Source organism: Microchirus variegatus, assembly GCF_963457635.1.
Source record: "Microchirus variegatus genome assembly, chromosome: 3".
NCBI classification, from domain to species: Eukaryota; Metazoa; Chordata; class Actinopteri; order Pleuronectiformes; family Soleidae; genus Microchirus; species Microchirus variegatus.
The window spans coordinates 12,179,831-12,207,166 of NC_139804.1; the positions used below are offsets into that span (position 1 = coordinate 12,179,831).

General features: G+C 40.2%; 1 protein-coding gene across 1 annotated transcript in view; it reads left to right on the top strand.

The window, feature by feature from the left end:
- smoc1 (SPARC related modular calcium binding 1) overlaps window positions 1-24,738 on the top strand; it is a 76,768-nt gene extending 52,030 nt beyond the window's left edge. The window contains 6 exon segments of the mRNA XM_083887295.1: window positions 5,532-5,724; window positions 7,591-7,673; window positions 13,455-13,560; window positions 13,813-14,057; window positions 15,163-15,213; window positions 22,404-24,738. Coding sequence (XP_083743421.1) covers window positions 5,532-5,724; window positions 7,591-7,673; window positions 13,455-13,560; window positions 13,813-14,057; window positions 15,163-15,213; window positions 22,404-22,420 — 695 coding nt within the window. The 3' untranslated portion in view covers window positions 22,421-24,738.
- Window positions 24,739-27,336: the final 2,598 nt, after the last annotated feature.

Sequence of the window (27,336 nt, forward strand, 5' to 3'; positions counted from 1 at the left end):
AAAAGTCAAATCAAATCAACGATTTGGAGAATCATGACACCCATACTCTTTTTACAGACTACACTCTGACACGGCGGAGCACACAAACAGTTGATTGTAACACAGGGTTTTATTTTGAATGATGGCGATGTGACAGGGGAAACTGCGGTCAGGCACAGGCAATGAGTTTGTGAGCATCATATTTTAGCACAGAGATATTCGCTGTGACAGCTCTTTGAAACCTCTTTGGAAACACCAGCTTCCTGTTTCCAGTTAGCATCTGGCGTTCTCAAAGAACAAGCGACAAGGCTGCGGCCCGAGGTGGAGATGTCATCGCGTTTGAGAGATGAGCGATGATCGCGGTGGTTTGTTTCAGATGTGTACATCATAAAAGGGAAACGCTCCATGTGCGTTTCAGTAACTATGTGAACATTTGCGTGTGTGGAAAAGCGAGAACAAGTGTATGTGTAAATGAGAAAGTGTGTTGTTTATGCATTCATGTGAGCGTCTGTTTTAAATTGGTATGGGAAACTAGCAAGTTGCATATTTACACATCCAACAGTTACACAACAGCATCACTGATTTCATGTTTCTTGTCATTTGGTGAATGAAACTCATTCTCTCTATTGGAACTCTATTTTTTTTTAGTTTTTTAGTTTTATATTGAAACATAATTGACTGTAGAGATAAAAAGAGGGTTCCCACATCTCAGTTGACATCAATTTCAAGGACTTTCCAGGACCAGTTTCCGCAAATTCAAGGACTGAATGTGCTGACACAGCTTAAGATGAGAGGGCAACGTGGAAGAACCGCTTCATACATGGCGTCCACTTTTATTGATTCGCAGCACACTCTGCATCTGGACAAGTGATTGTCCTTGGGATCTTAGTTCAAGTCAGTCTTTGTAATTGTCTTTGTTGAGCCAGAGATTGTGGAATTTGCATTTCCCAGGCATCACGTCATTTGCTCTCTCTTGCTTAACTTAACTGGCTTATTCTTCTGTATGGAATCTCACGTCAATGGCAGAGAGACAGTGTCCACAGTGTGACAGTGTTCTGCATAGGCCTAGTCTATGTACTTCAAGCAAGACTTATGAAACAGTAGGTGGCGCTGAAACAAACAAGGCAGATATTTACCTAAATATCAATATTAACTTTTTTCTGGCACAAAATCAAAGCACTTTCAATGATCCACATCTATTTGGTTTCAAATTCAAAAACTTTCAAGGATTTCAAGGATTTCAACTCTGTATAGAATAAGCCAACACTTGTTGTACAGTTTGGCCGTAATGGTGTAGAGCCAGACATACTGGAAATATCATAGTGCTTTTCAGGTGCTTTGGTAAAACCAAGTAACATTGTTATGGAAACTTTGTCTTTTCAGTCCCTGCTATGCGTATTTATTAGACCAGCAGTTCTCAACCTTGGGGTCCTGACCCCAATTGGGGCTACGAGATGATTTCTGGGGGTCGCCAAATAATTTTGGAAAAATATAATTATTATTATTATTATAATTTTTTTTAAATATATATAGTTTTTTAATCAAAATTAATGTATAGCGCTGATCAGACGTTAGAATGACGACGCGCGGTTGGGCCGAAAAAGAACACTGGATACACCAGCTTTTCACCCCCTGACCGCACTTTACAGACTGCTTTCCCGGCATGCGCACTTAACCCTACCCTACCCCCCTTATGTTTAGGACGGGGGTGAGGGGCACAACACAAGCGCTACACAAATGAAGATGGCATCTCACCCAGTCAAGATCCTTCACTCTGGTGGACACCTAACGAGCGCAGGTTCAAAAACCTGAGCCGTCTGGAGACACATCCGTGCCAGCGGAGAGTTTTTCCTTTTTTTTTGCCCCTCATTTTTATTAGCGCTGCTTCGATGGTCAATATTGGACAGTACAGCCATGTTTTTGAGCTTAAAATGAAAAAATAATGGATAATGTGTGTGTGTGTGTGTGTGTGGGGGGGGGGGGGGGTGGCGGACAGCCGTGCATGTTAAATTGGTGGTCGGGACTCAAAAAGGTTGAGAACCACTGTATTAGACAACATCTATGCTGTTTTTATCTGTGTGATTGAATAGAAACATGCTACTATTAAACCCTCAGAATCAGAGCTGGGGATGGGCACCAAAAATTCTAGTTGACAATAGCTGGGTGTTATCCGACAAACACAGAGAGAAATTGATCATGTCGAGCCCCAGCTCAGAATGTCGCACCACATTTTCCTCCCATGAAAACGAGCGCTGGTGAAATTTCTCACCATGATTCATTTTTTATGTGCCGTCTAACGTGTAATTCTTCCAGCGTTGCAGATCATTTATAAACGGGACGTAACGTGATTGCACTCCGCGGTGGTAAAAGAGGATTTTGTTTCTTTCGATTTTTTGTCTTTTTTTTTTTTTAAGAGAGTGTGCACTTTGTGGTGGTGAACGTTTACCATTCATCACGATGACAACACTAACAAGTTGTGTCAAAAAAAACAAGAAAAAACACATTTGTTTTATGAGTGAACTTTCCATCATCTTTGTGGTTTTGTTGAACTCTGGGTCATAAAGACAAACACATGCACCTACATACCTCCACACAGAGTTCCTTATTACTGACATTTCCACTATTTTAACTGCAGAGAAGGCCCACTACAGACAATATTGCAGTGATTACTCCACAGCTGAAAGCCATTGGAGTGAAGCGAGGAGGAGGGAGAGATGAGTGGGGGGTAGGTTGGAGGGGAGGTATTAGGATGGAGGGAGGCAGAGGGAAAGAGAGAGAAAAGTGAGGAGTAAAGGAATGAGAGGCAGATTGGGACAGAGATTGTTTAATAAAGGGGAAAAAAGGAGGACAATGGAAGTAGACACAGTTTTAAAAATAGCTTTACTTGGCTTGTTGACTGGAGAAGTAGCACGAGGCATGAAATGGGACAGGTCTGTTCAAATGGTTTTCTCTTGTCTGTTATCATTTGGCCCTGAAATCACCAAACATCGGGCCAATTGTTTAACAACTGTTCCCGACAACAACTTGTGCGGGTTTTTCTCTCTTATTTCTGCAGGACAACATTTGTTTTCTGAGGGTTTGTGTTTCTCCTCAGAAATGAAATTGAAAAAGAAACAAAAACTAAATAGAGCAGAAATGCAGACATCCAAGACAAAACTGTAGATTGAATTTCAATTTCCACACAAAACACAAGCTTCCAGCCTTTTTCCATTTATATGTATAAAAACAATTTTCTTTATGGAATCCCAGCTCCTGGCGCCAGCATAACCTCTGTATAATAAACAGTGACCAGAACATGGCACAGAGCTAAGAACACTTGAGTGTGAGTCTTCACAGAAGAAGTTCACTGGTGCAGGAGTGCGTTTAGTTTTGTGCCCCCCAACCCCCAAACACACACACACGCCTGCACGCCTGCACACACACACACACACACACACACACACACACACACACACACACACACACACACACACACACACACACAGGTTTTATCTTCTGGTCTGTCTGTGAGTAGCTTTATTAAAAAGGTAGAGATAGGACACTGAACGTAGGTTATGTCTGAAGAAAGACATTTAGATATTTGATTTTGGTGAAAATCCGGACACAGAAGATAAGCACACTTGCTCGAGGTTTGCACTTCTATTTTTCTCTTGTTTCTCATGTTCCCTTATTTAGCAGCTAGTTGCTAACTTTAACTGTAATGTGGGATTAAAAGCAGCTGCTCGTTTCATCTGCAAACAAGGTTGTTGAGACTAAACCAAAAAAAAACTGTAAAAACTCAAGTTGTAGGCTGTCAAACAATGAACAGTCACATTCTGTGTGGGGCTGAGGAGAACTGAGGAGAGTCTGATGATAATTCTCTGCAGGGTTGTCACAACAAGCAATGACATAAGTCATTTTGTGTTATTAAAATTAATGTTCATTTTAGAATGCTGATTTGCGCAGCTTGGAGTGAAGCATGTGAGTAACTTTGTCAAATAAAAAAATCCAGATCAGATTTCACATTTCCTGTTCTGATGTTGTCTTGAACCAGACGGTGACTATGCCGTATTGTTCTGATTACGCTTTGGTGAGTGTGACTGTGTGAGCTCAAACACCACATTTCACCACCCATAGAAAACTCTCCAGACAGGCAGTAACGCTCTTGAACAATAAATAAGGAATGGATCAGGATTGGTACAAGCACACTTCATCACTGTGGTAACAACCTTTGAATACAGCCCTGTTGTACTTGACTTTAAGAGTGAACGATGAACTAAATGGACTTGAATGTAAATACAGTGTGGTGGGGGCGAGATGTTGCAGGAGCATCACTCAAAGGCTGAGTGGCTGTTGTTGAATACACACAATATGACGGACGGTGTTGGGTTAAGGATTCCTAATACATTAATGTTTAACATTACATTGACAACGAGACAAACTTGGACATGCAGGTTCATCACAGATGATGATATTTTCCTTTTCCTCTCCGCAAGCCACCTTCAGTCACAAAAGTGATTTGATTGAAAATCTTTAATGACTGAGTTGCTTTATACCAGAGCTTTCAATGCACCATTACAAGCTAAATGACAAAGAATTTGACAGTAAGATGATGGTTGACTGTTGAAAAGAATATTGGACCTCCAGATACTGTTTCTTCTTCAATTATATGTGGCCCTGTGATGGACTGGCAAACCCCCACCCCCCATGTTATGACCCTATGTTTTTGTATCTGTCCCTTTCTAAATAAACCTTAATAATAATAATAATAATAATGAATTAGACTGAAAATCCAATCTCTATTCTATAAAATTCGGAACGCAGCTGCCAAGCCGGTCTTTAATCGATCTAAAAGGTCACGTCACTCCACTGCTCATCAACTGTGTGTCACTGACCATTACCTTAAGCTTTTTCTTGACCACTGTGTTCCTGCAATTCATCTTGCTGTGCCCTCCCTTCACACAAGACCAGATTGTTTTCATGTGTGGTTCCCTGATGGTGGAATGTGTCACCCAGCAGCACATTTTCTCTCTCTGTCTGTCTTCAAGAAACTCTTGAAGATTCATGTCTTTCGAGAATAACTTCTTTCTAAAACCTCTGAACTCCCCCGACTAACCCTACTGCTGCACTTTCCTTCATGAACTTTGGTAGTACTTTCCCCCGGATGGTTTTCTCATTCTGTCATAACTGTAATTAATGTATGTGGTTGCATTGTTGTTTTTAATTAATATTTTCTATTAATACTGAATATTTGTTAATACACTTGAACCTTGTTAATGTATTCTATGCCTTAGTATATTGATGTTGCTTTTAACTGATTATTTTTATAGAGTGAAATCTAAAAATAAAATGTAGTAACTATGAGATTTTTAATTCCAAGTCAACACAACATTCATGCTCAAAACAATGAGCATGATGTTTTGCTGATGCCTCACCTGTAGTTGCAGTAAAAGAGTGTTATCTGGAAGCAAAGGACTGACATTTTATAAACTTGTATTTCTGGTTCCTGTGTCTCCTGTTAGGTTTCCCCAAATGTGTCTCTCTGTATTGAGTGTGTTTCCTCATGATTTTAGAGAAAGTTCCCTCTTGTGACCAGGAGAGACAGAGCGCCTTGGACGAGGATCAGCAGAACCCTCGTGAGGCCATTTTCATCCCCGACTGTGGACCTGGGGGCCTTTACAAACCGGTCCAGTGCCACCAGTCCACAGGATACTGCTGGTGTGTTCTAGTGGACACAGGACGGCCCATTCCTGGAACCTCTACTCGGTAATATAATTACCTGAAACCTGTTTTTTTTTTCTTTTATTGTAGTAACACTATATACTTCTTAGTTTTTCTGTGACTGTGGGCATCATCTCATTTTATCTCCTAGCAGCAGGACAGGTGCACTGAGGCACACAAACGTAATCCCATAATAATCTCTGTTCAGATTTACACCCATCCAACTTCTACCGTCGACGCAGAGGACTCTGCGTAACCTACGCAGAGCACTTTACGCAGAAGTATAAATTGGGCCTAACATCTGTACACTAATATGCAGATAAAGTGAATTACTGACCAGATACGCAAAATTATTCAATCTCAGTGGCAAATATACTGACAATCCTTATTTAGTTCACCCAAAACATCAAATGGGAAAATGTAGGTGTCAAGATTCATCCTTTTGGGAACTAAGAATTTCCGTACCAATTTTCATGGTTTGTGGATACAGGGACTTTCTTTTTCTGACTTTTTCTATCACCATGCAATTGTATTTTATGTGTAAAGAGAGGTTTGTGTTTCTCTGAACACTTTCTATTGGCTCTTGCATCTGGACCATTGATGTTAACTGACCAACTTTCTGACCGACATTAAATTCTCTGGAGCGAATGACGAGCTGTTTTTTCCACATTGACCTCAAACCTCAAGGAATCTTGAATCCGACCTGCTGTTGCCGTTTCATTTGGCAAAAAAAGTAACTTGCAAGCATTGACGGGAATATCGTTGAGTTGGTGATAAACAATCAACGTTTTGGAGGGACATTTGTTTTAAGTGGAGCTGTTTGTGTTACCTATGACAAAATGGCAGAAACAGTGGGTATTTGTAACAGCTGTACGTCAAACATCAGAAAGGTTAAACAAATGTAGGTCATTGCTCATGTTTTGGTTGTTTAGCACGTGTTGTAACTACAACACGGTGTTAGTCAAAAGAAGAGACATTTAATGTTGGAAAAAACTGCTAAATTCACTGTTTTTGTTCCTAACAGTGGATTCATTATTCTCTCCCCACAAGAACAAAAAAATACCCACAAAAATATCTATGTCACTGCTAGATCATTTACTCTCAAATATGACAGTTTCTCAAAACTTTTAACACAACTTCAAATGATTGACGGTCCATAAATCCTGAAAAATAATCACACGCATAGAAATAAACTTTGCAGACCGAATTCTCATCTGTGTTTTAGACATACTTAACCTTGAGGCGATTATTTCCTCACGTAAGAATTTATTGAATTTTGGAATAGACGTCACACAGCTCTTTCTCGTTGTCATGCATCAGACATCCCATCTTGGATCAGTGGCCATGCAGACGGAGAAAAAAAAGAAATGACAACTTGCTTTTCTTAGATTAGTTTTCCAAGAAGCAGTGATACAATAACAGCCAGGAGGAAACAAGTCATGCCATGCATAATGCCAAACGGTTTCATACAAAGCTTTGTGCGCGTCACATGATATTAAGCATTTACGATTAAAACGAGATTAGTCACTCTGCATAATTCTTTACAGATCGACAGCTGTCATCTTGATTCAAAGTGTAAAAGGCTGCAGATTAGTGATTAGGCAGGTAAGCATCGGATTATCAAGATCACAATAAGTTTGTCAGTTTGTTATTGAGCCTAGAACGGAAAGAGCCAAGGATGGAAAAACCTGGTGGTGGTTTTGTTTTGTTGTGCGTTCAGTCACAGCCCATGTTTGAGTTCCTTCATTTTCTAGGCCTGAACAAATGTTTCTTTTTTTAACTTGGCTGCTGAAGTGTCAAAGATTTTTCACACATTGTTTGGACAAGTTTATTCTTTCCATTTTCTGCTTTTTCTTACATTTCCATCTCACGCAGACGTCTCACTGCTGTCCTCTCCTCTCTGTGTAACAGGTACCAGAAGCCCGAGTGTGACAACGCTGCGAGATCTCGTATATCAGATACAGAAGATCCCTTCCAGGGCAGAGATTTGACAGGTTTGGGATTAGGGTTTGGGGTTGCAGAAACAATTTTGGATAAATAATCCAAACAGACATTAATTAACTGTTTGCAGGACCCCACAACGCATGTTATGTTTGTCAAGATGTGTCTCATTTGATTTACAGAGGTAATTATACTGGAGTTACAATCTAAATTTTCCAATCTAACTGTGACAGTGAGTCTTTCATTTTAGTAAACAAAAGCAAGCTTTGGTTTTTTCCACAATCACTCACATCGTGCAGCAGACATTAGCTCTGTCAAACAAAAATATTATTCAAATATTTAACTATTCTTGCACATGAGAGTAAGTTTAAATAATGCAGGGTTCAGAGAACAGCTAACAAGGTTAGAGGAGCAGCTTCAAGACGCATACAAGAAACCATGTAAATTTCACTTCTGCAAGTAGCTGTGCAACTAAATGGCTTACATCGTTATTTTATAATGACTAAAAGTCGTCATTATATTGTTTTAAACAGTACCAAAATCTACATGTCATTAGAAAACTACACTAGTTAATGAGCCATTAAGAAAACAAAAAAATACAAATGTGGTCTTGTTCACTGTAACAAACACATTATCTCATCTGTGATATTCCAGTGGGCTGTCAGCAACACTGTGAGAAACGCTAATGCATCAGTGTGCTGTCAAAACACCCATAAAGTTTTTATTGTCCTCATAACTCATAACAACACTGATAGTTTCCGCTTTAGGTCGAGTTTGCAGTGAACATACCGTCTTCTCAAAGAACAAGTTTGGCTGTAGTTCCATACAAATCCAGTACAGAGTGAAGCTGAGCTGCCAAAATTACCCTAAACACTAACAGCATGCAGGCCTGTTTTCAACACATCCCCTTTGCCCAGATCATAAAAGTACATCATACATCATGATTATTAGTAGAAATCTACAACAAGTGAAGCCAAAAAACATACAATGTGATTCTGCCAATATACTGTTCTCCATATTCTTTATACAGTATGTGGAGTAAATATCTTACACCAGTTACACACGTGGAATACGTAATCTGGCCAAAACTATTACTGGAAAGATTTTTAGGAACCCTCAATCGGAGTTGGCGTAAGTGATTTTGAGGAAACTGTTGATACCTGAAGTCAAAAGCCACACAAATACACAGGCCTCACATCAGTGATCCTCCAGAGGCTTCACCCTCCAAAATTCATGGTCATACACGTCAAAGGCAATGACACAAACAAGTGGGCAAGTTGACTAAGAGCGAAATATAGTGGAATCATAATTATGGCATTAAAGTCGAGACTCTGCAAGAGTTATGACAAATCAAATCTGATCATTTAAAGCAGCATCAAACACATGCATGTTCTGACCTCCTCTTTAGCCAACTCTCCTTGATATTTGCTGTAGTATACACAAATACATTTGTCAAAGTGATAGTAGGCATTACAGATATGGATTAGACTCACTTCCTCCAGCATACATGGCAGAGCAGGTTGGGAACTTAGGGAATGTAGCTATATACACTTGCTACTGTACATTATCCTTTCTCCCACCAGGTCTACTGAGCAGGATAAGTGCTTGTGGTGTTTGATCCCCCGGCAGCCAAGATCAGAAGCTCTCCTCTAAACGGGAGGTCGTAACCTCAGTCCATGCTCCTCTGCCCTAGTTACTGCTCGCTTACTTTTGTTGCGCCTCAGTTTCCCATGCACTGTAATTCTTATTTAATCCCCCATCTGGTGAGTTTACAGAGTCAGGTATGACTCCTAACTGTGCAGCAGATGTGCAGCATGTTTTATGGAAGGTGTGAGTGTTGCGGTGTGTGGCGAGGCGAGGGGGGGGGGGGGTAACGATGGGGGGGAGGTGACTGCTGGTTGCTGAGTGTAGATATTTTTTTTACTGTGAAGAGATGCTATGAACCACCACAACAAAGCAGTCTTTCATCACCATCACATCAAGGCAGAGTGAGAAATGACAGCTAGAGAGGGCAGTTAGTTAACTATTTATTTAATTACACATTCTCATTGTGCCTAGAATATCACAACGGCAGCTCCGTCAGAGCATGAGGAGAAAATCTGTCTTAGTTCCCCGAGGACAAATCCTTGGGTCTTTTAACTTCCACCCAAATACATCCAGGAACTGGATTTTGTTCAAACCTATTTATTTTAAACAAATGAGAATATTTTGGCCTTATAAGCAAATGATTAATCATGTGGTCTTTGTAAGCCAAGATCTTAACTTTTCACACCAATGGTTTACACCCAAAAGTCTTGTGATGTGGTAACAGTAAACTGCACCACTAAACCTCACATTACACTTTCAAACATCTCTGACATACTAGGCCTACAAATTCACCGACTGGATGAGGTGTGATTCACCTCCACGTTTGCACATGCACAAAACAGTTTAGTCAAACTGCTCTGTCAGATTATGGGATTGAATATTATCTAAACCAGCTGCTCTTAAGGAGTTTGCATGATCTCCCCGCGTGTTCGTGGGTTTTCCACCAGGTTCTCTGGCTTCCTCCCACAGTCCAAAAACCTGCGATATGGGGATTAGGTGAATTGGTCACTCTAAATTGACCGTAGGTGTGAGAGTGTGTGAGTGAATGGTTGTTTGTCTCTATATGTGGCCCTGTGATGGACTGGTGAACTGTCCAGGGTGTGACCCGCCTATCGCCCTATGTCAGCTGAGATAGGCACAGCACCCCCCGCGACCCTCTGGTGGAGGATAAAGTGGTAGATAATGGATGGATGGATATTTAACTTTGATCTGCTCGTAGTTCATAAACATATAATTGTGATAATATTCCACAGAGAAACAACACAACAAAAAACAAAAACTGGTAAACCATAATTTGAATTTGAACTGTATTTTGGATGAAATTTATCATGATATTAGAACAGATAATATCCTCACTGACATCAAGCTATCTTTAAAACTGTGGCCAAACAGGAACCTTGGCTAAGGGATGGGGTGCCCTTGAGCAAGGCACCCAAAGTGTGGCCCGCTGCTCCTGCACCTGTCTTGTGTGTGTTCACCACTGGTGTGTAATAAGGATGGGTTAAATGCGTCAAGGCCAAAGGTTTCAATTTGTGCAAACATAAGTATTTCTAAGTCTCACCTATGGTGGCCCTGAGTGGTCAGGGCACTGCAAATATCACAACTGAACTGAAGAGTTTCCAGGGGACACTTGAAAGTGATGCACAGACAGGCAGGATTAGGACAACTGGTTTTCAAAATATGATAAAACAGTTAAAAAATAACATGGTTCAAAAATAACATAATGTAAGGTCATAAATACAATAGCAACATATATTATTTACATCCTGTGTAACTTCAGCATTATAAACTTACCCACAAGATGTTTACTGAGATCCCCCTGCCTGCAGGTGTGGAGACGTGAATCTCTTTCAAATGTCCCCTGGAAACACTTCCGTTGTACTGTGATATTTGCAGCGTTTTTTTCTTAATGTGTTGTGTTGTGATATTTGCAGCGCCCTGACCTCTCAGGGCCACCGTACTAACCTCTACATGAGTCTACATGAGTCTAAGAGCTTGTCCTCCACAGCTCTGGTCGAAAGGCAGACATGTGAACATAGATAGTGTCCATGTGTGTTTACGTCACTTTTTTTCAAGACATTTCAGTGGCAAAGCCGTGTTTCCACTCGCCTCGGCACGGCACCGTTATTTTGCATTTCCACTAGCGATAGTACCTGGTGCCTGGTACTTTGTTTTAGTACCTGCTCTGGCGAGGTTCTGAGCGAGCTAAATCGATACTATGCGTGACGTCGTCAGACTGCCGGCCACTGATTGGTCAGAGCGCCGTCATGAGCAAGACATCCGACACAAGTATCAAGGTGAACAATGCTGAACTGTAGATCAGTTAAAAAGACTTAACAATCAATTACCAATGTCTAAAATCTCAATATTTAACAGAGGAGTCTGGTGTATTTAGTGACAGCACTGCTGATCGTGACTGGTGTGCGGCATCACAAACCCTGCCCCTGTGAAAGGGGCTATACACATACGAATGAGGCTCGAAACTGATCTGAGGATATCTGAAGCCATGGGCACAATTCCAATTCCTATATTAACCCTCAATCTTAACCCTCAAGCTCAACCCTTATTTTAACTGGCCCTCAAAACCAAGTGTTGAGGGTTATTTTGTCACTTAGAAATGGGACACCCCTTAAATGCAGATACGTCTTCAGACTGTGGGGGGCAGAATAACGCCAAAGCTGCGTCCAGTCTGTCAACTCCAAAAAAGAAGAAGAAGAACACATTTACGTCACAATTATTTATTTATTATTTTATTTCAATCAAGTTATTAGGTTGTCAGTTAGTTATAAGATGATACTCATACAAATACCACAACCACAGACATATTCAGCTGACAGTTACCACACACCACGGCATATTGAAAAGTAAACCATAGCAAACGATCGCTTGTCCGCACCGGCCGGCTATTGACAAAAGATCGTAAAATAAAAATAAATGTTACGCGACAATGACGTCAGTAATCCATAATATGGACCTAAACTAAGATAATACAATGGTTTTCATCATTTTTATATCTCTATTAACAAAGAAAATACTTAATTTGTATCGCACTCGCTTCACTGCTTTCGACGCCATCTTTCTTATGTGAAAACACGCAATGCATTCTGGGTAGTCCTTGCTCCCAAGGGTGGTCTCGGAAAATCTCAATATTGAGGGCGATACAGCCCTTAAACTTGCCCCTCAACTTAATTTTTCTGAGAATCAGGACAGCACTTGCACTAGAGGGAGCGCACATTTTTGAGATTGAGGGTTAAGATTGAGGGTTGAATGAATGAATGAATTAATGAATTAAAAAAACAAGGAATTGGAATTCACCCCATGTGTTTTTTTTGCTTGCTTACACCTTCATGGGTCGAAACTCAATTGTACCACATGGGAAGAAAAATAGTAATTGGGTCACTTGTAACACTGCAGTGTAAATGCAGCCTGAAGTGGCCCAGAGCCTGTTTGACACTGTGCCACATAACGGTCTGCGCTTCATAACACCCCCAATTTAACACTTGGATTAAGGCACAGCAAGGCAGTGTTTCTCCGAGCTCATCACGTTGTAGGAAATGCTAATTGGAGTCACCTGGCAGGGCAGTGGACCTCCTCCCACTGAACATCCTGAGCAAGCAAAGGAATGAAAATAAGTAAGCAGAGAAAAGGACAAATAACAGGAGGAGAGGGGACTGACTGGAGAAAGCTTGAGAGAATGGAGGAGGAACAGAATGAGAAGATTAGTTTACTACGCAGCTGTGTTTGAAGTCCCCACTTAACAGATGCAATTACTGTAGGAGAGAAACATTGCACTGGCTTTTGTGCTATTAAAACCATACATCTGGACAATTAAAGAGAGCTACCCAAGGTGTTCAGAATTGTGTCATAAAAGTTAACAGGTCTGCGCTGTTCAACACAGCTCTCTCATCACCAAACACTTCTGTTCCACCTTTCACCATGTGCCTCAGCTCTGTTGGGGTTTTTTTTTTAGGAGGTTTACAAAACGGCCTAACTTTGAATTTCACCTCTAGTGAAAGCATATGAATAACTACTCACTGAACGTAAACAGATTAACCAGGTTTGCTGTTGATCTTGACAAGGTTTGCATGTTTTCCATTAGTGTGCAACAGCTGTTTTGTGTTGTCATGTGTCACAGTGGTTCACTGCTGCTGAGGCTTTCGAAGCACTTCAGCTTCACTGCACCATAATGACTCAAATTAGTCGTGGAAGGTAATTCTGCTGTATTTTTCGTCTTTGATTTGTGCCAGGCTGCCCAGAGGCGAAGAAAGTGGAATTCATTACAAGCTTGTTAGATGCCCTCACCACAGACATGGTGCAGGCCATTAACTCACCAACCCCCTCTGGTGGTGGGAGGTAAGTAATGTCATGTACCACAGCAGTCCCAGGACTATCCAACATAAGTAAATGTATACTGAACTTTTTATTGCTTGAGATCCTGATTTTTTATTTTTTTAATCTACTTTAAAAACCAAAGCAGCAAATTGAATTATCGCAAAAATATACTATAAACTTATACAATTAAATGGCTTTTTTAAGTTCCTTATATCAGATTTGTCCCATACTCTGGGTTTATTTAATCTACTAATCTCACATCTCCTTCACCAGGTTTGTCGAGCCTGACCCCAGTCACACTTTAGAGGAGAGAGTGGTGCACTGGTATTTCGCCCAGCTGGATAACAACAGCAGCCAGGACATAAACAAGAAGGAGTTGAAACCTTTCAAGAAGTATCTGAAGAAGAAAGCCAAACCCAAGAAATGCTCCCGCAAGTTTGTCGACTACTGCGACCTGAATAAGGACAGGGCTATTTCTCTGCACGAGCTGAAAGGCTGTCTGGGTGTCAGCAAGGAGGGTAAGAGAGTACAAGGGAAGATAGGGGGAAAGTGAGGAGATCGCTTAGTCCTTAGAGTGGGTTGAAGTGGTCATGAAATGGGGTCAAGACCTTCAGACCAGCTGGGAAAAGCTGTATTTAATGACTCCTTTAACAGCTAGTTAAACACGCATTATACAATTAACTGGCTTCTCTAATTCAGATTAGTCAGACAGAACTACATTTCTCGAGGAAAAACCCAATCGTTTTGCTTGTTAATGTTATGATGATCAGTTTCCATTTGTTCAAATAGTGAGAAATTTATACCCAAATTTGATTTTTATTAATATTTTCATCACGTCTTTATTTAAAAAAAAAAAAAAAACTTGACAAGAAGCTGTAATTGTGGTTGATGTAACAAACAGATGTGTTGGATGCCTAAATAAGGGGCACTAGTCCTGCTCCCCTCAGCTCTAAATGAATATTTAAAAGAGACTTGATGTATTTGTGGATCTGAGGCACTGTCTGGGCCGGAAAACTGACTACTCCTCTTGAGTTTGCAGACTGCTCCCAATATAGACCTTTAAAAAGAGTTAAAGGAGCTCACAGTTAGAGGCTGCTGTCAGCTATGATCCACATAACAGCAAGAAGAAGGAGATACTTACTAACAATCATCTCAGGGAGTTTTGAAAACACATTTTTACTGGTTTAAAAAAAGCCCAGGGGTCACCAAACCTACTCAGCATTAAATTATCGGGGTTAATTCAAGTCATGCAAGATTTTGTTCTTGCTACTTAACAAAGAAACTGATCAATCTAAAAGAAACATTAGAAGTTCTGGATCAGACTACATACTTTGACTTGCCAAGAGCTGTCTCTCCATTACAGTGGTCAGAAGCAACAACGTTACTTTGGTGGTTTCTTAGAGTTAACTCTGTGGCCTATTGTACCTCACTGTAGCCTATAGCTGCCTTTTTTTCTTTTCTGAAACCGTCTCTGAAACCACATTTGTTGGTTTGAAAAAACTTGCATATAGTATCTTTGATCTCATGACCGCAATTCTTTTTGCAAATAACATATGACAGAAATATTGTAAGAACAAAGGTACAACTGTGGGTACAAAAATGTGCTTTGTTTTTCTTTTGTAGGTAGCTCAACGAGTGGCAATCAAGGGACAAGGCAAGGGACAAATTTATTCAGTAAGGCAAACTAATACTAACGTTTTTACTAACCATGTCTCTGTCTTTATAGCTGCCTTATTGTGTCATACATTAACATTCACATTGATTAAATGTGTTAGTTTACAGTAGTCCTGGCTAGCTGGCAATGCAGCATGACATGTTATACTATATAAGGTTTAGTGTAAAGTGTGCAGAACCCTTGACTGATATAATAGGTCTATGTGCAAGTGTATTTATGGTTCAAATAAAAGGATATCTCACATAATCTCACATTTTCAAGAGACATCTGGTTCATTATCAGAATACTGTAATACAGAAATCTTGAAACAACACAGTTGTTCATAAATGATAAATAGCCAACAAATGGTATGAAATATTTTTTTTCTTTTTTGCAGATAGTCCTTACACCTTTTAGTCTTTCACTTTGTTTTCAGTCTGTCCGTCTCCTCACCTTGGTCTCGTTTTACCATCTGTCAGGATTCTCCCCGTTGAGCAATTACTTGTCCCACTGATGCTGTTGATTCTGGCCACTAGGCTTTTTAGTGCCACAAAGAAATGAGCTCATGTGTTTACCCTGGCACTTCCCTGCTGTGCCTGGAGAACAGTGGCTCAGAACAGGCATAACGTCAGTCCCCATCGGACCGTGGGCACGGCTGCCAGGATAAACAGCTCCGGTATTAGAGTAGCAGAAAAGGAGCCTTGGCTGCTTGTATTCGCTGGAGTCACCGAATCTGTCACCTTCATGTTTAAGAGCTGGATTTAAATGGCCTGACAGCTTTATATGCTGCCACTAAGGCACTGTGGGTACTAGTGATGATTGTGGATGGAGTGAGGTATGTGGAGAAGGAAAGAGAGACACAGTTAACGTGCATTATGAGCCTGTAAGAACACATGACAGCATTTTGCCTCGACTAAGCTGTAGACGTTGTGTTCAGGTTTGCCAAACTGGTCCTTAGTGGCCTGGATGCCTTGAAATCCCGCTGCCTTTGCCAGGCATTAAATCTTATCATGCTCTGTTGCAACTGTGGATCGTCACTTGAGTGTTGTTGGACATATTTAAAATGTACAGTAAGCACTTTCAGATAGAGGATTGTGGGGCAGTGTGGAGCACATCTGTATGAGGCTCCTTTAGACTCGAAGCACTGGCAAGAGCAGAGGAAAACATCTGAATACCGAGCGTGAAATTTGAAGTGCTGGAAAGGGTGGCATCTACCGTAGAAAAAGACTGGAAACCTTATTGCAGATGAGATTTGTAACAGAAGCCCAGGCAGTGATTTTCTCATTTAACCCTCACATTGAGGACATGGCTGAGCAGCAGGTCTGATACTTCATATGGTTCCAAGCATTTTGTCTCTGGGATGAGAAAAATACAAAACATTTCACTGTCAAACGTCTTGCAATGGGTTTTGGCAGCAGGGTACATTATTTTCTTTTGAGTGGTCTTAAATCTATTTAGAAAGACATAAACACACATTTGAATAAGTACAAACACTTTGTTGGTGCTGCTGCTGCTGCTGCAAGTGTTTTAAAATGAATCTTATTTGATATTGTCATTAACCAGGAGGTTCCACATTGGCCAATAGGCCCTTTTTATGCAATGTGAGTACTCATATTGTGGTATGGCAATGGTGCTGTACAGTGAGAGCTATAGTAAAGCATGGAAAAAATTAAGCACATACATTTAAAACAAAAACAACATATGACTAGTAATAACCAAACATTGACATCAATAGTAAAATGGTTTATTATTAAATAATAATAATAAAAAGAAAGAGTGTTGTGTGTCTCAAAATATTAGACGTTTAGGTGCCAATGAGTGACTACACTGTGAACACAAAGAAAAGTCTGTTGATTTCTTCAGCTAAAAAAACCCAAAACAACTCAACTGTTGTGCTCACACAGTTATGTTGGCACACGTACAGTAAGTTATTTTACCTGCCAAAAGGAGGACCTACAGAAAAGAGTTTGGGAACCACAGTTTTTAATGGTTTTATAATGGTTTTTCAGGAGAAATGAGACCTGTTTTCCCAACCATTTAAGATATTTTCATTGCTAATAGTTAAAAAAACAGTGACAGTAAAATGTCGATTCTTTCAGACATTCTTACATCACTAAATACCAATCACAGTGAGGGATTATGATGTATATTGCCATTCTGTCACTGTGGGTACAATTAGAGTCTTATTTCACTTGTCAAAGACCATTTTAATTCCCTGTGCTTTGAGAAAAACAGATGTGCGTATGCTGTTGTGCCTTTTCTGTCCTGTCTGCTGTTTAATGTCAAACTCCTCTCTTCCTCCCTCACCACCTCTTCTCTCCTCTCCTCCTTTCCGTTTGTCCTGGCTGCGTCCATCATTAGGCTTGAATGAAAGGAGGGTATTATGTGGCGGACCTGGCACCAGGGTTCCATGACCATTAGAGAGTCCTGTCCACACAGAGCCAACAGCAATTACACCGGACTACTTGTATTTTAATTGCGAGGTTATCAGGTTGACGGAGTGTACAGTTAAAAGGTAACAGGTCAACAAAGAGGACTGATTAGCTCAGCATCACAAGCTGCACTTTTGTTGAAGATTTCATGAGGATTTCTCTACAAAGCTAACAATGTGCCAACAGTAAGCTAAAGTCTGCATATCTGTCCTGTTCGCCAAGTCTTCTCCCCCCAATTGCCACCATGTACAGGTATACCAGCTCTTGAGCCAAGTGTCTTTATTGGCCAGTCCCAGGTGAGGCACTTCTAGACAGGATCTGCTTTCAGCTCTTTATCACATTTGGGGCCAAGGTGTCCAGGGAGAGGCCAGGGTGCTTTGTGTTGTTAATGGTGCAGACAGTGTCCTCAGTGACTGGGAGGAGAGAAGGTAATTGCGAAGTCAATTCATCAGCACTCCTGCCGCTCGGCTCCTTACAACAGGCACATTTGTGTGAGTTAAACGGAGGAACAGCATGACTTCACTGGAAAGAGGCATCTGAAAATGTTGTGTTACTGTATCGTAGCCTCTGATTATACAGGTAGAATAATACAAACACTATAGAACTACAGTTACTTGTATGCTAAAAGGTATTTAATGTTCGGTACAGGTTTTGTGACCTAGATCTTTGACCAACATGATCTTGACCACGGGACACACAAACCTAAATAATTCATCTGTGGTTCTAAGTGAACATTTGTACCAATGTGGAGGAGAGTCTCTCAAACCACACTTAAAATACAGTGTTTGCCAGGCAAAATAGAGTTGTTGTGACTCTCACTACCATGACCCTGATTTATTGCTACCAAATCTGAACTGTTAATCGATGCGTAGAAGTGAATATCTGCACCGAATTTGAAAAGATTCACTCTCAGAGTTCTTAAAGACAGTGTATTACCCCAAGGGATAAAAAAATAATAATAAAAAAAGCCAATCTGAGCTTTTGTACCAAAGACAATGGACTCATAAGGCAAAAAAAAAGTTCACAGTGACCTTTAATCAGAATCTAATTAGGTCATTCTTGAGTCTGAGTGAATGTCAGATTTAATGAAACTTCCTACATGTGTCCTTTATACTGAATAAAAGAGATCATCATGACCATGATCCTTAACCAACAAAATGTATCCAGTTCATCTTTGAAAATGATTTGACGTCTGTAACAAATTTTAAGAATTTATCCCCGCATCGTCGATGATTAAAATCTAATGTGCTCATCTTTGAGTCCAAGTGAACATTTGTGCCAAATTTGACAGGATTCCCTGGAGGTGTTACAGATATTTCAAGTTGAAATTGTAGAAAATGCTAAGAGGTCAAATATCTAATTAGTTTATCCTCCAGGTTTGTCAAAACAATGGGACAAACAGACCATGGTGCAGATGCATGACAAAACAGACAGAGCTGCATCAAAATCTAAATACCAAAGTGACCAAACTGCAGCAAACAATAGCTGAAATATTTCTTAGATGTTGTTTTCATCTGTAACAGCATTTGGTTTGTGCACAGCTGGTTTCCAGGCCTGAGGACCCTGATGTTGTTCAGTCTAATACTGTTCAGGGCATGACATATCTAAACCAGTCCTGGCAAAATGACCATGAAATTTGTTGTTTTTTGTGGCGACCAAAGGGGAGACTGTAATGTCACTCCTGATCAGGTCAACATTTGCACAACTGTCTAACCGATAAACGGAAAAGAATTGCCATTTGATTTGCTGTGCATTCTCATGCATAGAAGATAAATGCTTTACATTCTTACTCTTTAAATCGCTTTCATCGATAGCCCACCACTGTCAAGTTGTACTCCAGCCAAGTATGCAGTACATTATGGACTGCATGCCAAACAGATGTTGCTGTTTCCTGGAGCTGGTTTTGAAGGATTTGACACACAGTGAAAGGTTTTCTTTACTCTGTTGATGCAGGATACATTGCTCCCCTGTATATATACAGGGAGAGCAGTGAATCCGTGAGTCATGTATATGTCTATATGTACAGACACATACAGTACATTAATCACCAACTGGTCACGATGCACTTGGTCCATGTAGGTTCAAGCTTTGTGGAAAGAGGTCAAATCCTCAGCTTGCAAATTCTCCTTCACTGCATGACTTCATAATTGGTCTGAAAATGGTGACCACAACCGTGGTATGGTCAGATGGTGCTGGTGATTTGGTTGCTTCTGCAGCCTTCTTTTCCATTTTTTCCACTCTTACATTCTTTGTTTTTGTGCACAGTGCTACAATAATTCCTAAATTACATTTGTGCCACAAAATGGACATAATATACACTCCTCATTTCAAGAAGTACCTCGCAGGTGGCTGTAATCTTTTACTACTAACTTTATCTCGTACACTTAAATTATAGGTGAAAACATGAAATGTGGGACTCACTCGTGTGAAGTGTACACTGTGATTTATGGAGCCAAGGAGTGATGGTGATGTTTGAAATTTTGAGCCGAATACTTGACACTGCAGTTAACACTTCGCCACAGACTACAGAAGCTTAGCATGTGTAGTGAAATCAGCTGGACGTATATTTCATGGTGAACATAACAGGCACTGACACAGACTGCACCTGCAAACCCCCCCCCCCCCCATTTAGCATGCACAGAAACACACACACACACACACACACATACACACACACACACACACACACACACACACACACACACACACACACACACACACACACACACACACACACACACAGCCTTGCATAGAGGCCGCACACAATCAACACTATACTCAAGGGACATTAAAGCAGACAGAACAGAATTCACACACTTTTTCACAAACTCAGTCACACAATGTATACCCTACACTACAACAGATACAGAGTTGTGGACAAACTCTCACAGACTCTCACAGACTCTCACAGTGCTCAAACAGACCTCTGCTCTCCTCTTTCGCAGCCATCTGTAAGCAATCTAAGCTCTTCAGCCATCTCTTTTTCTCCCAAGCCTTTCTTTCTTTATATTTTTGCCTCTGCCACTTCTACTCCCTCCTGCACCCTTGTTGTCTGATATGTTTGATGAGAACAACAAACAAACAGACAAACACATAGAGCGGCTAAAAACAATACTTCACCCGCACTCCGAGCGGGTGAGGAAACAAAAACACACGCAGAAGCGAAAACACAACCAAAACCCCAAAACACACGCAGGACAGAAAACACACACACAAGTCCCAAAAACACAAGCAGAAGTGGAAACACACAAAAAACCCAGAACACACACAGGACAGAAAACACACACACAAGTCCCAAAAACACAAGCAGAAGTGGAAACACACAAAAACCCCAGAACACACGCAGGACAGAAAACACACACACACAAGTCCCAAAAACACAAGCAGAAGTGGAAACACACAAAAACCCCAGAACACACGCAGGACAGAAAACACACACACACAAGTCCCAAAACACAAGCAGAAGTGGAAACAAACACCAACCCCAGAACACACGCAGGACAGAAAACACACACACACACAAGTTCCAAAAACACAAGCAGAAGTGGAAACACACACAAACCCCAGAACACACAGAGGACAGAAAACACACACACAAGTCCCAAAACACAAGCAGAAGTGGAAACACACACAAACCCCAGAACACACGCAGGACAGAAAACACACACACAAGTCCGAAAAAACACAAGCAGAAGTGGAAACACACACAAACCCCAGAACACACACAGGACAGAAAACACACACACAGGACAGAAAACACACACACAAGTCCCAAAAACACAAGCAGAAGTGGAAACACACACAAACCCCAGAACACACACAGGACAGAAAACACAAGCAGAAACGAAAACACAAGCATCCTGTAACAACGCAGTTTTTAATGATCAGTGTTTCAGTTTGGCAGTAGTTTGCTCTGGGGGTAGCCAAGTATGCTTTTATTACCTCTCAAAGTTGATAATACTTTTGTAGCAAAAGAGCGAATCTGACTTTTAATTTGAATTTTTTTCAAACATTATACAGTTCACTATCAGATATCAATGTATAAAGTACTTTGTACGGATGCTTATGTCTGATTAATAGCTCTCTGAAACTTAGCTGCGAGGAGATGTGCTTTCAAACGTGTACACTGATACACAGATTTTTTGAAGACCGGATGTTGAGGTCCTTAAAATCAGCTTGACTGCAGGCTTTTTACCGTAAATCCCTTTGTAATTCAGGCTTTAAAATTCAGTTTGACTACAGAGAAACGAGTGTCAGATCGATTGACCTCAGTCAGATAACCTCTTAATAAAGGACTTTTTATAAAGTTAGAATTAAGTAGTCCCCGCGTATCGTAACGGCTGGTTGCAGTGTGCACAGCGAGCGTTTCTTTATGCAGGCAATTTTTGTTTTGCAGCTGGTTTCTCACGTTGCATTTTTTGTGAACACATGTTAACACAGAGTAGGTTTTTGTTGCGTTAACACTGTGGATCATACATGTGGCTTTGCATTGACTCATCTCGCCGAATATCTGCAATGCTTTTGATGTGAATGCACCTTTGTGCTCTCAGCTCTGCTCTCATCCATCACTGTTGGTAGTTTGTAAATGTTAAAAGCATTATCTAATGTGTGTGCTAGTCCACCTGGGCCAGATTGGCTTGTGTTTGTCAAGGGATTGCACCAGCTTGTCAAGGAACAGCAGTACGTCTGCAGGCTGCATATGAAAACTGACAAGTGAACACATTTTCTATTCTTTCTCTTTTCCCTTTCTTTTTCCTATCCTGTCTTTCCGTTCCCAGTAGGTCGTCTGGTATGAGGAGAGCTGGATCCAGAAGCTGAGCTGAGAGCAGAGGGCACAGAGGGAAAGCATCTGTATGCTTGCTGACAGCAAAGAGAAAGATGGAGCAGAAAAATTCAGTTGTATGTTTTTCAGAAAAAAAAAAAGGGACAGAAAAAAACGAAGTGGCGCCAAAATATTTGCACTTTCGCCTCCCTATGTTTGAAATTGTACCTGTTTGTATGTTGTTGTTTTTTTTGAAGTGACTGAAAAGGTTCTAGGTAAGAATGAGAATATATTTGTAAAGAGCAGCTCACCACTGGAAGAGCGAGCGAGTTCATGTTACTACATTTCTCCCATATTTAGTAGCTACACATTTAAACATACATTATGCATTATGTCCCCTGGTGCATACAGATAGTTGTGGGCCACTAAAATGAAACTCCCATTAAATCTCTTTCTGTCTGAACGTCGCTCGATACACTCAAAACTCCTAAAGGAAGAACTGTTCAAATGAATGTGTCATTTCTATGTCAACATTAGGATTAAACTGTGATCACAGAGTAAATTATCAGCCCGGAATTAGCTCTATGACGCCCCCTTGCACTGTTGCATGCAACAAATTTGACTCAACAATCGCATTCTTGTGAACAAAATCTTTTGTCTTATGTGTGTTTTTTGTTTGCTAAATATCAGTGTTGGGTAAAGCTTGCTGTGAATATGTGGTTACTTTACTAGCTTACTTTTTTTGTGCAACCCAAAAACCAAGGCAAGATCATTATGATGTATGTACTTTGTGGTTTCCTGCGCAAGATTCCTTGATTTTTCTACAGTTTATACTAATAAACTTTTTTTTTTTAAGTTTAGTAAGAACATATCTTTCAAAAAAAAATATATAGTAACTGATTGTGAGAATTGTGAAATGCATAAAGGAGGCATTAGAGTCATTTTCCATTCATTTTCATGTCCAATCTTCCACTCACAATACTGGTACAGTAGATATACACTGCTAATAGTATACAGGGTATATGCAGGAATCCTGGAAATAATTTAAATACCTTTTTAAGACTTTTTCAAGACCTCAAAATTAATTCAAGCTGCAACACATATTTAACATACAAAAAAGTTTTAGTTTGCAATGAAATCTATAGAGCACAACCATACAAAGGAACAAAGCTCGAAATAATAAATTAAACCAAAGGCAAGGTTTATTAAAATAAACAAGTCACACTTTTAATCAGGTATTTTGGAGTTTATTTTGTGTGATTTCAGATATTATTTTGCACCAGAAGGAGCGTGTTATCTGTCACAAGACGATCTTGCAGGGCGAGCATGTCTGCGCATTTTTGTTTTCAACAAACATGGGGAGGAAAATTAATACATTCATGCATATACTTTTTTGCAGTTAAACTTTATGGACAAAATGTAATACCTCGTGAAATTGAGATCAAGACTTTTTAATACTTTTTAAGGGCCTTCATTTTCCCAAAATTGATTTATCAACTCGTAATACATTTTTATTTTATATGTGGCTTTATGTACAAATTAAAGCAGCTGAAGTTTTATAGTGATTCAAAACTAAGGACAACCCTGAAATATTATTGCCTTTCTTTCTTTATAATGGTCAGAATGTTAGCAGAAGTTTGCTAACACCTAACGTCATTCCACGCTGAGGAAGTACTGGTTCCTTTTTGCTCTGTTTTGATTTGTCTGTATGATTTTGACATAAGAGCTCTCAGACTAAACGAACAAATGAAAACTATCTCACTACAGCTTTAAGGTCAAACGACAATGAATAAACCATTGGTTTACACATATCCTGCACACTGTGTTGTGTAACTTATCACCGTGGCTACTTTTACCACTAAGCAAATATTAATTACCACTGCAAATAACAGTTATGTTCATTAACCTGTCGTTTATTTTCTCAATTAATGGAGTCATTACTTAGACTATAAAATGTCAGAACATGTTGATAGGTGTTTCCCAAACTTAAAAATGATGTTATCAGTTCTAATTATTCATTTGTGATATGGGGCAAAGAAAAGAGGAAATATTCATTTTTTTTAATAAATACAGTATATGTATTTAATAAAGCTGAGAAATCAGAGAGGTTAACACTCAAAGCAATTAAAATAGTTGAGGATTAATGTTTTAATACAGTAAATATAAGATGTTTATGTGGGCGAGGACCCATTAATATCAGCTCATTTTCACTGTCATGCTCACGTTTATCCCTGTGAATGTAAAATGGAAACAACATTGTGGCATCGACAAATATGCCAGTCCTTCAAATAAATATTTGAGTCTGCTTTATAAAAAGAAGTGCGTTTATTTTGTGTGTGTAAACACATTCACTGTCTGTCCTCCAACAGCTGATGTCAGTCGTGCTCTGTGAAACACTCGCACATACGTGGAGCCACAATGCTGTCGGCCTTACACTGTGAGCTATACTGATGTGGTTTTAATGTCTGTTTTGAGTTGTGTACGATTTCCTTATTAAATTCCCAAGAGTCACTGCAATGGCTGATGAACATGTGACAAAACCATGGCTCCTGTTGTAAATATGTACAATAACCTTTGTTTTACTAAAGTGTAATGTGGATGTGTCATTCTGGCTAATCAGCTTCACATCAACATGTCAAACGTTTTACTACAGTAGCTGATTCATTACATTGAAATGTTTAGACCAGACTTTATATTATCAGCTCAGAGCAGATTTAATTTCTTTTATTTGGCTTGTATTTTATGATCCCTGTCATCATCACTGTACAACATAGAGACTGTATGCAGTTATTGAGTATCCATCATTGAATCCACTACAACCAAAAATCCAGTTCTGTCTAATTTGGACTGGACACTTGTGCCAAGAAAGAGAAAAGAAAACTCATCTTTCTGAGAAGATTGTGCAGACTATTGAGTGTCTTTGAGCACATTTGAACACAGGGCTGTGTGTGTGTGTGTGTGTCTGCTGAAGTGCTTCCAGATGCTGCAGAGCTGCACATCACATGCAAGCACTAACAGAAACCTAACAGTCCAATAATCACAGCTAATCACCAGGGGGATGTATAGTGATGGAGGTTTACAGATGACTGTCAGTCTGACAGCAAAGAAGCCAAGTTGATCCTGCTCCTCACCAGCAACGTTTCCACTGCAAAACCCCAAACAGCTCATCCAGACCATTTCAAGATGTTTGGACATTTGTTTCTTAATCATAGCTGAAGAAATTATATATCTGCTGGAAAAACAAAACGCTGACATGTGTTGTCATCGGGTGAAACGGATTGATGTTTTTGAAAATGTGTGGATTCAGGTGCAGCTTATTGGCACCGTGATGAAAACTGAAAATGCCTCTGCATTGCAGCGACCCAAAACACATGAAGGAGGAGAAACAAGCTGCATATTCACAAATGCTGCAGATTCAAAAACACAAATGAAAACAAAAACACATGCAGAAGCGAAAACACACACAAACGCCAAAACACAGGCAGGACAGAAATCACACACAAACCCCAACACACACGCAGAAATGAACACAGCAGCATATTCTAAAACACATGCAGGACAGAAAACACACACAAACCCCAAAACACACGTAGGACAGAAAACACACACAAACCCCAAAACACACACAGGACAGAAAACACACACTAACCCCAAATTACATGTAGGACAGAAAACACACAAACCTCAAAATACACACAGGACGGAAAACACACACAAACCTCAAAACACACGCAGGACAGAAAACACACACAAACCCCAAATTACATGTAGGACAGAAAACACACACACCTCATAATACACACAGGACAGGAAACACACACAAACCTCAAAACACACGCAGGACAGAAAACACACACACACACACCCCAAAACACACAGAAGCGAAAAACACACACAAACCCCAAAACACACGCATACATGAACAACCCAGCATATTGTAAAACACACACAGGATAGAAAACTCACACAAACCACAAAACATATGCAGAAGTGTAAACACACACAAATCCCACAACATGCAGGACAGAACACACACGCAAATTCCAAAACACACAAAGCAGAAATGAAAACACCAGCATATTCTAAAATGGAAGTGGGTTAGTGGGAGCGCTCGTTTTCGTGCAGCTTTTATGTTATCGTATCTGCAGCATTTGTGAATGTGCAGCTCGTTTCTCCTCCTGCTTGTGTTTTGGGTCGTTTCAATATAAATAATTTTTTTTAAATATTACTTTTCTGCATAGAATGTCAGAAAAATGAAAAATTATGTTTTTAAATGTCTTGTTTTGCCAGTCTTGGACCTGTTGGTGCTCTGAGCAGAAAAAGCACTGATGAATGTAATGGGAGAAAAGCTCTCACTTCTGACCCCTAAAGGTGAAGATGGTTTACTGCAGGTTGTAGGTTTACACACTGACCAGGTTCTGACCAACGCTCATGACCTGACATTAATGAATGTTTCACACAGAACTTTACGAGTTGTAATTTTGTCGACTTAACTTGTGATTTCCATTTCTTGATTTGAAAGTTGAGACTGGTCGGCAGCATTATTTTAACATACGGTAATGAATGATTAGAGGTAACTTAACTAAGGAATGTTACAGAGGAGGACACGGTTTGCCCTGTGGATTTCTGCGCAGTGAGAAATGCTCTGATTTAGTGATGAGACTTCAAAGTTGTGGATGTTGTCAGTGCATGGGGGGGGGGGGGGGGTCAGTGAGGGAAGAGAGCGTTGTATCACAGATGGAACTGGAGCCAAGGCAGCTGCAGTACATCTGTCTTGTACTGACACATGTGGCTTTTGACTTCCAGTGTGAAGTTCAAAAGAGTTTTATAATGACGCAGCTGCTTAGGGATGTAAGTGTGTGTGTGAGTGTGTTTTCTCCTTTATTGAGGGGTAGGCGGGCAGAGGCAAGGGTTTCATAGGTGAAGAGTGGAATTTGTGTTCTAAAAGT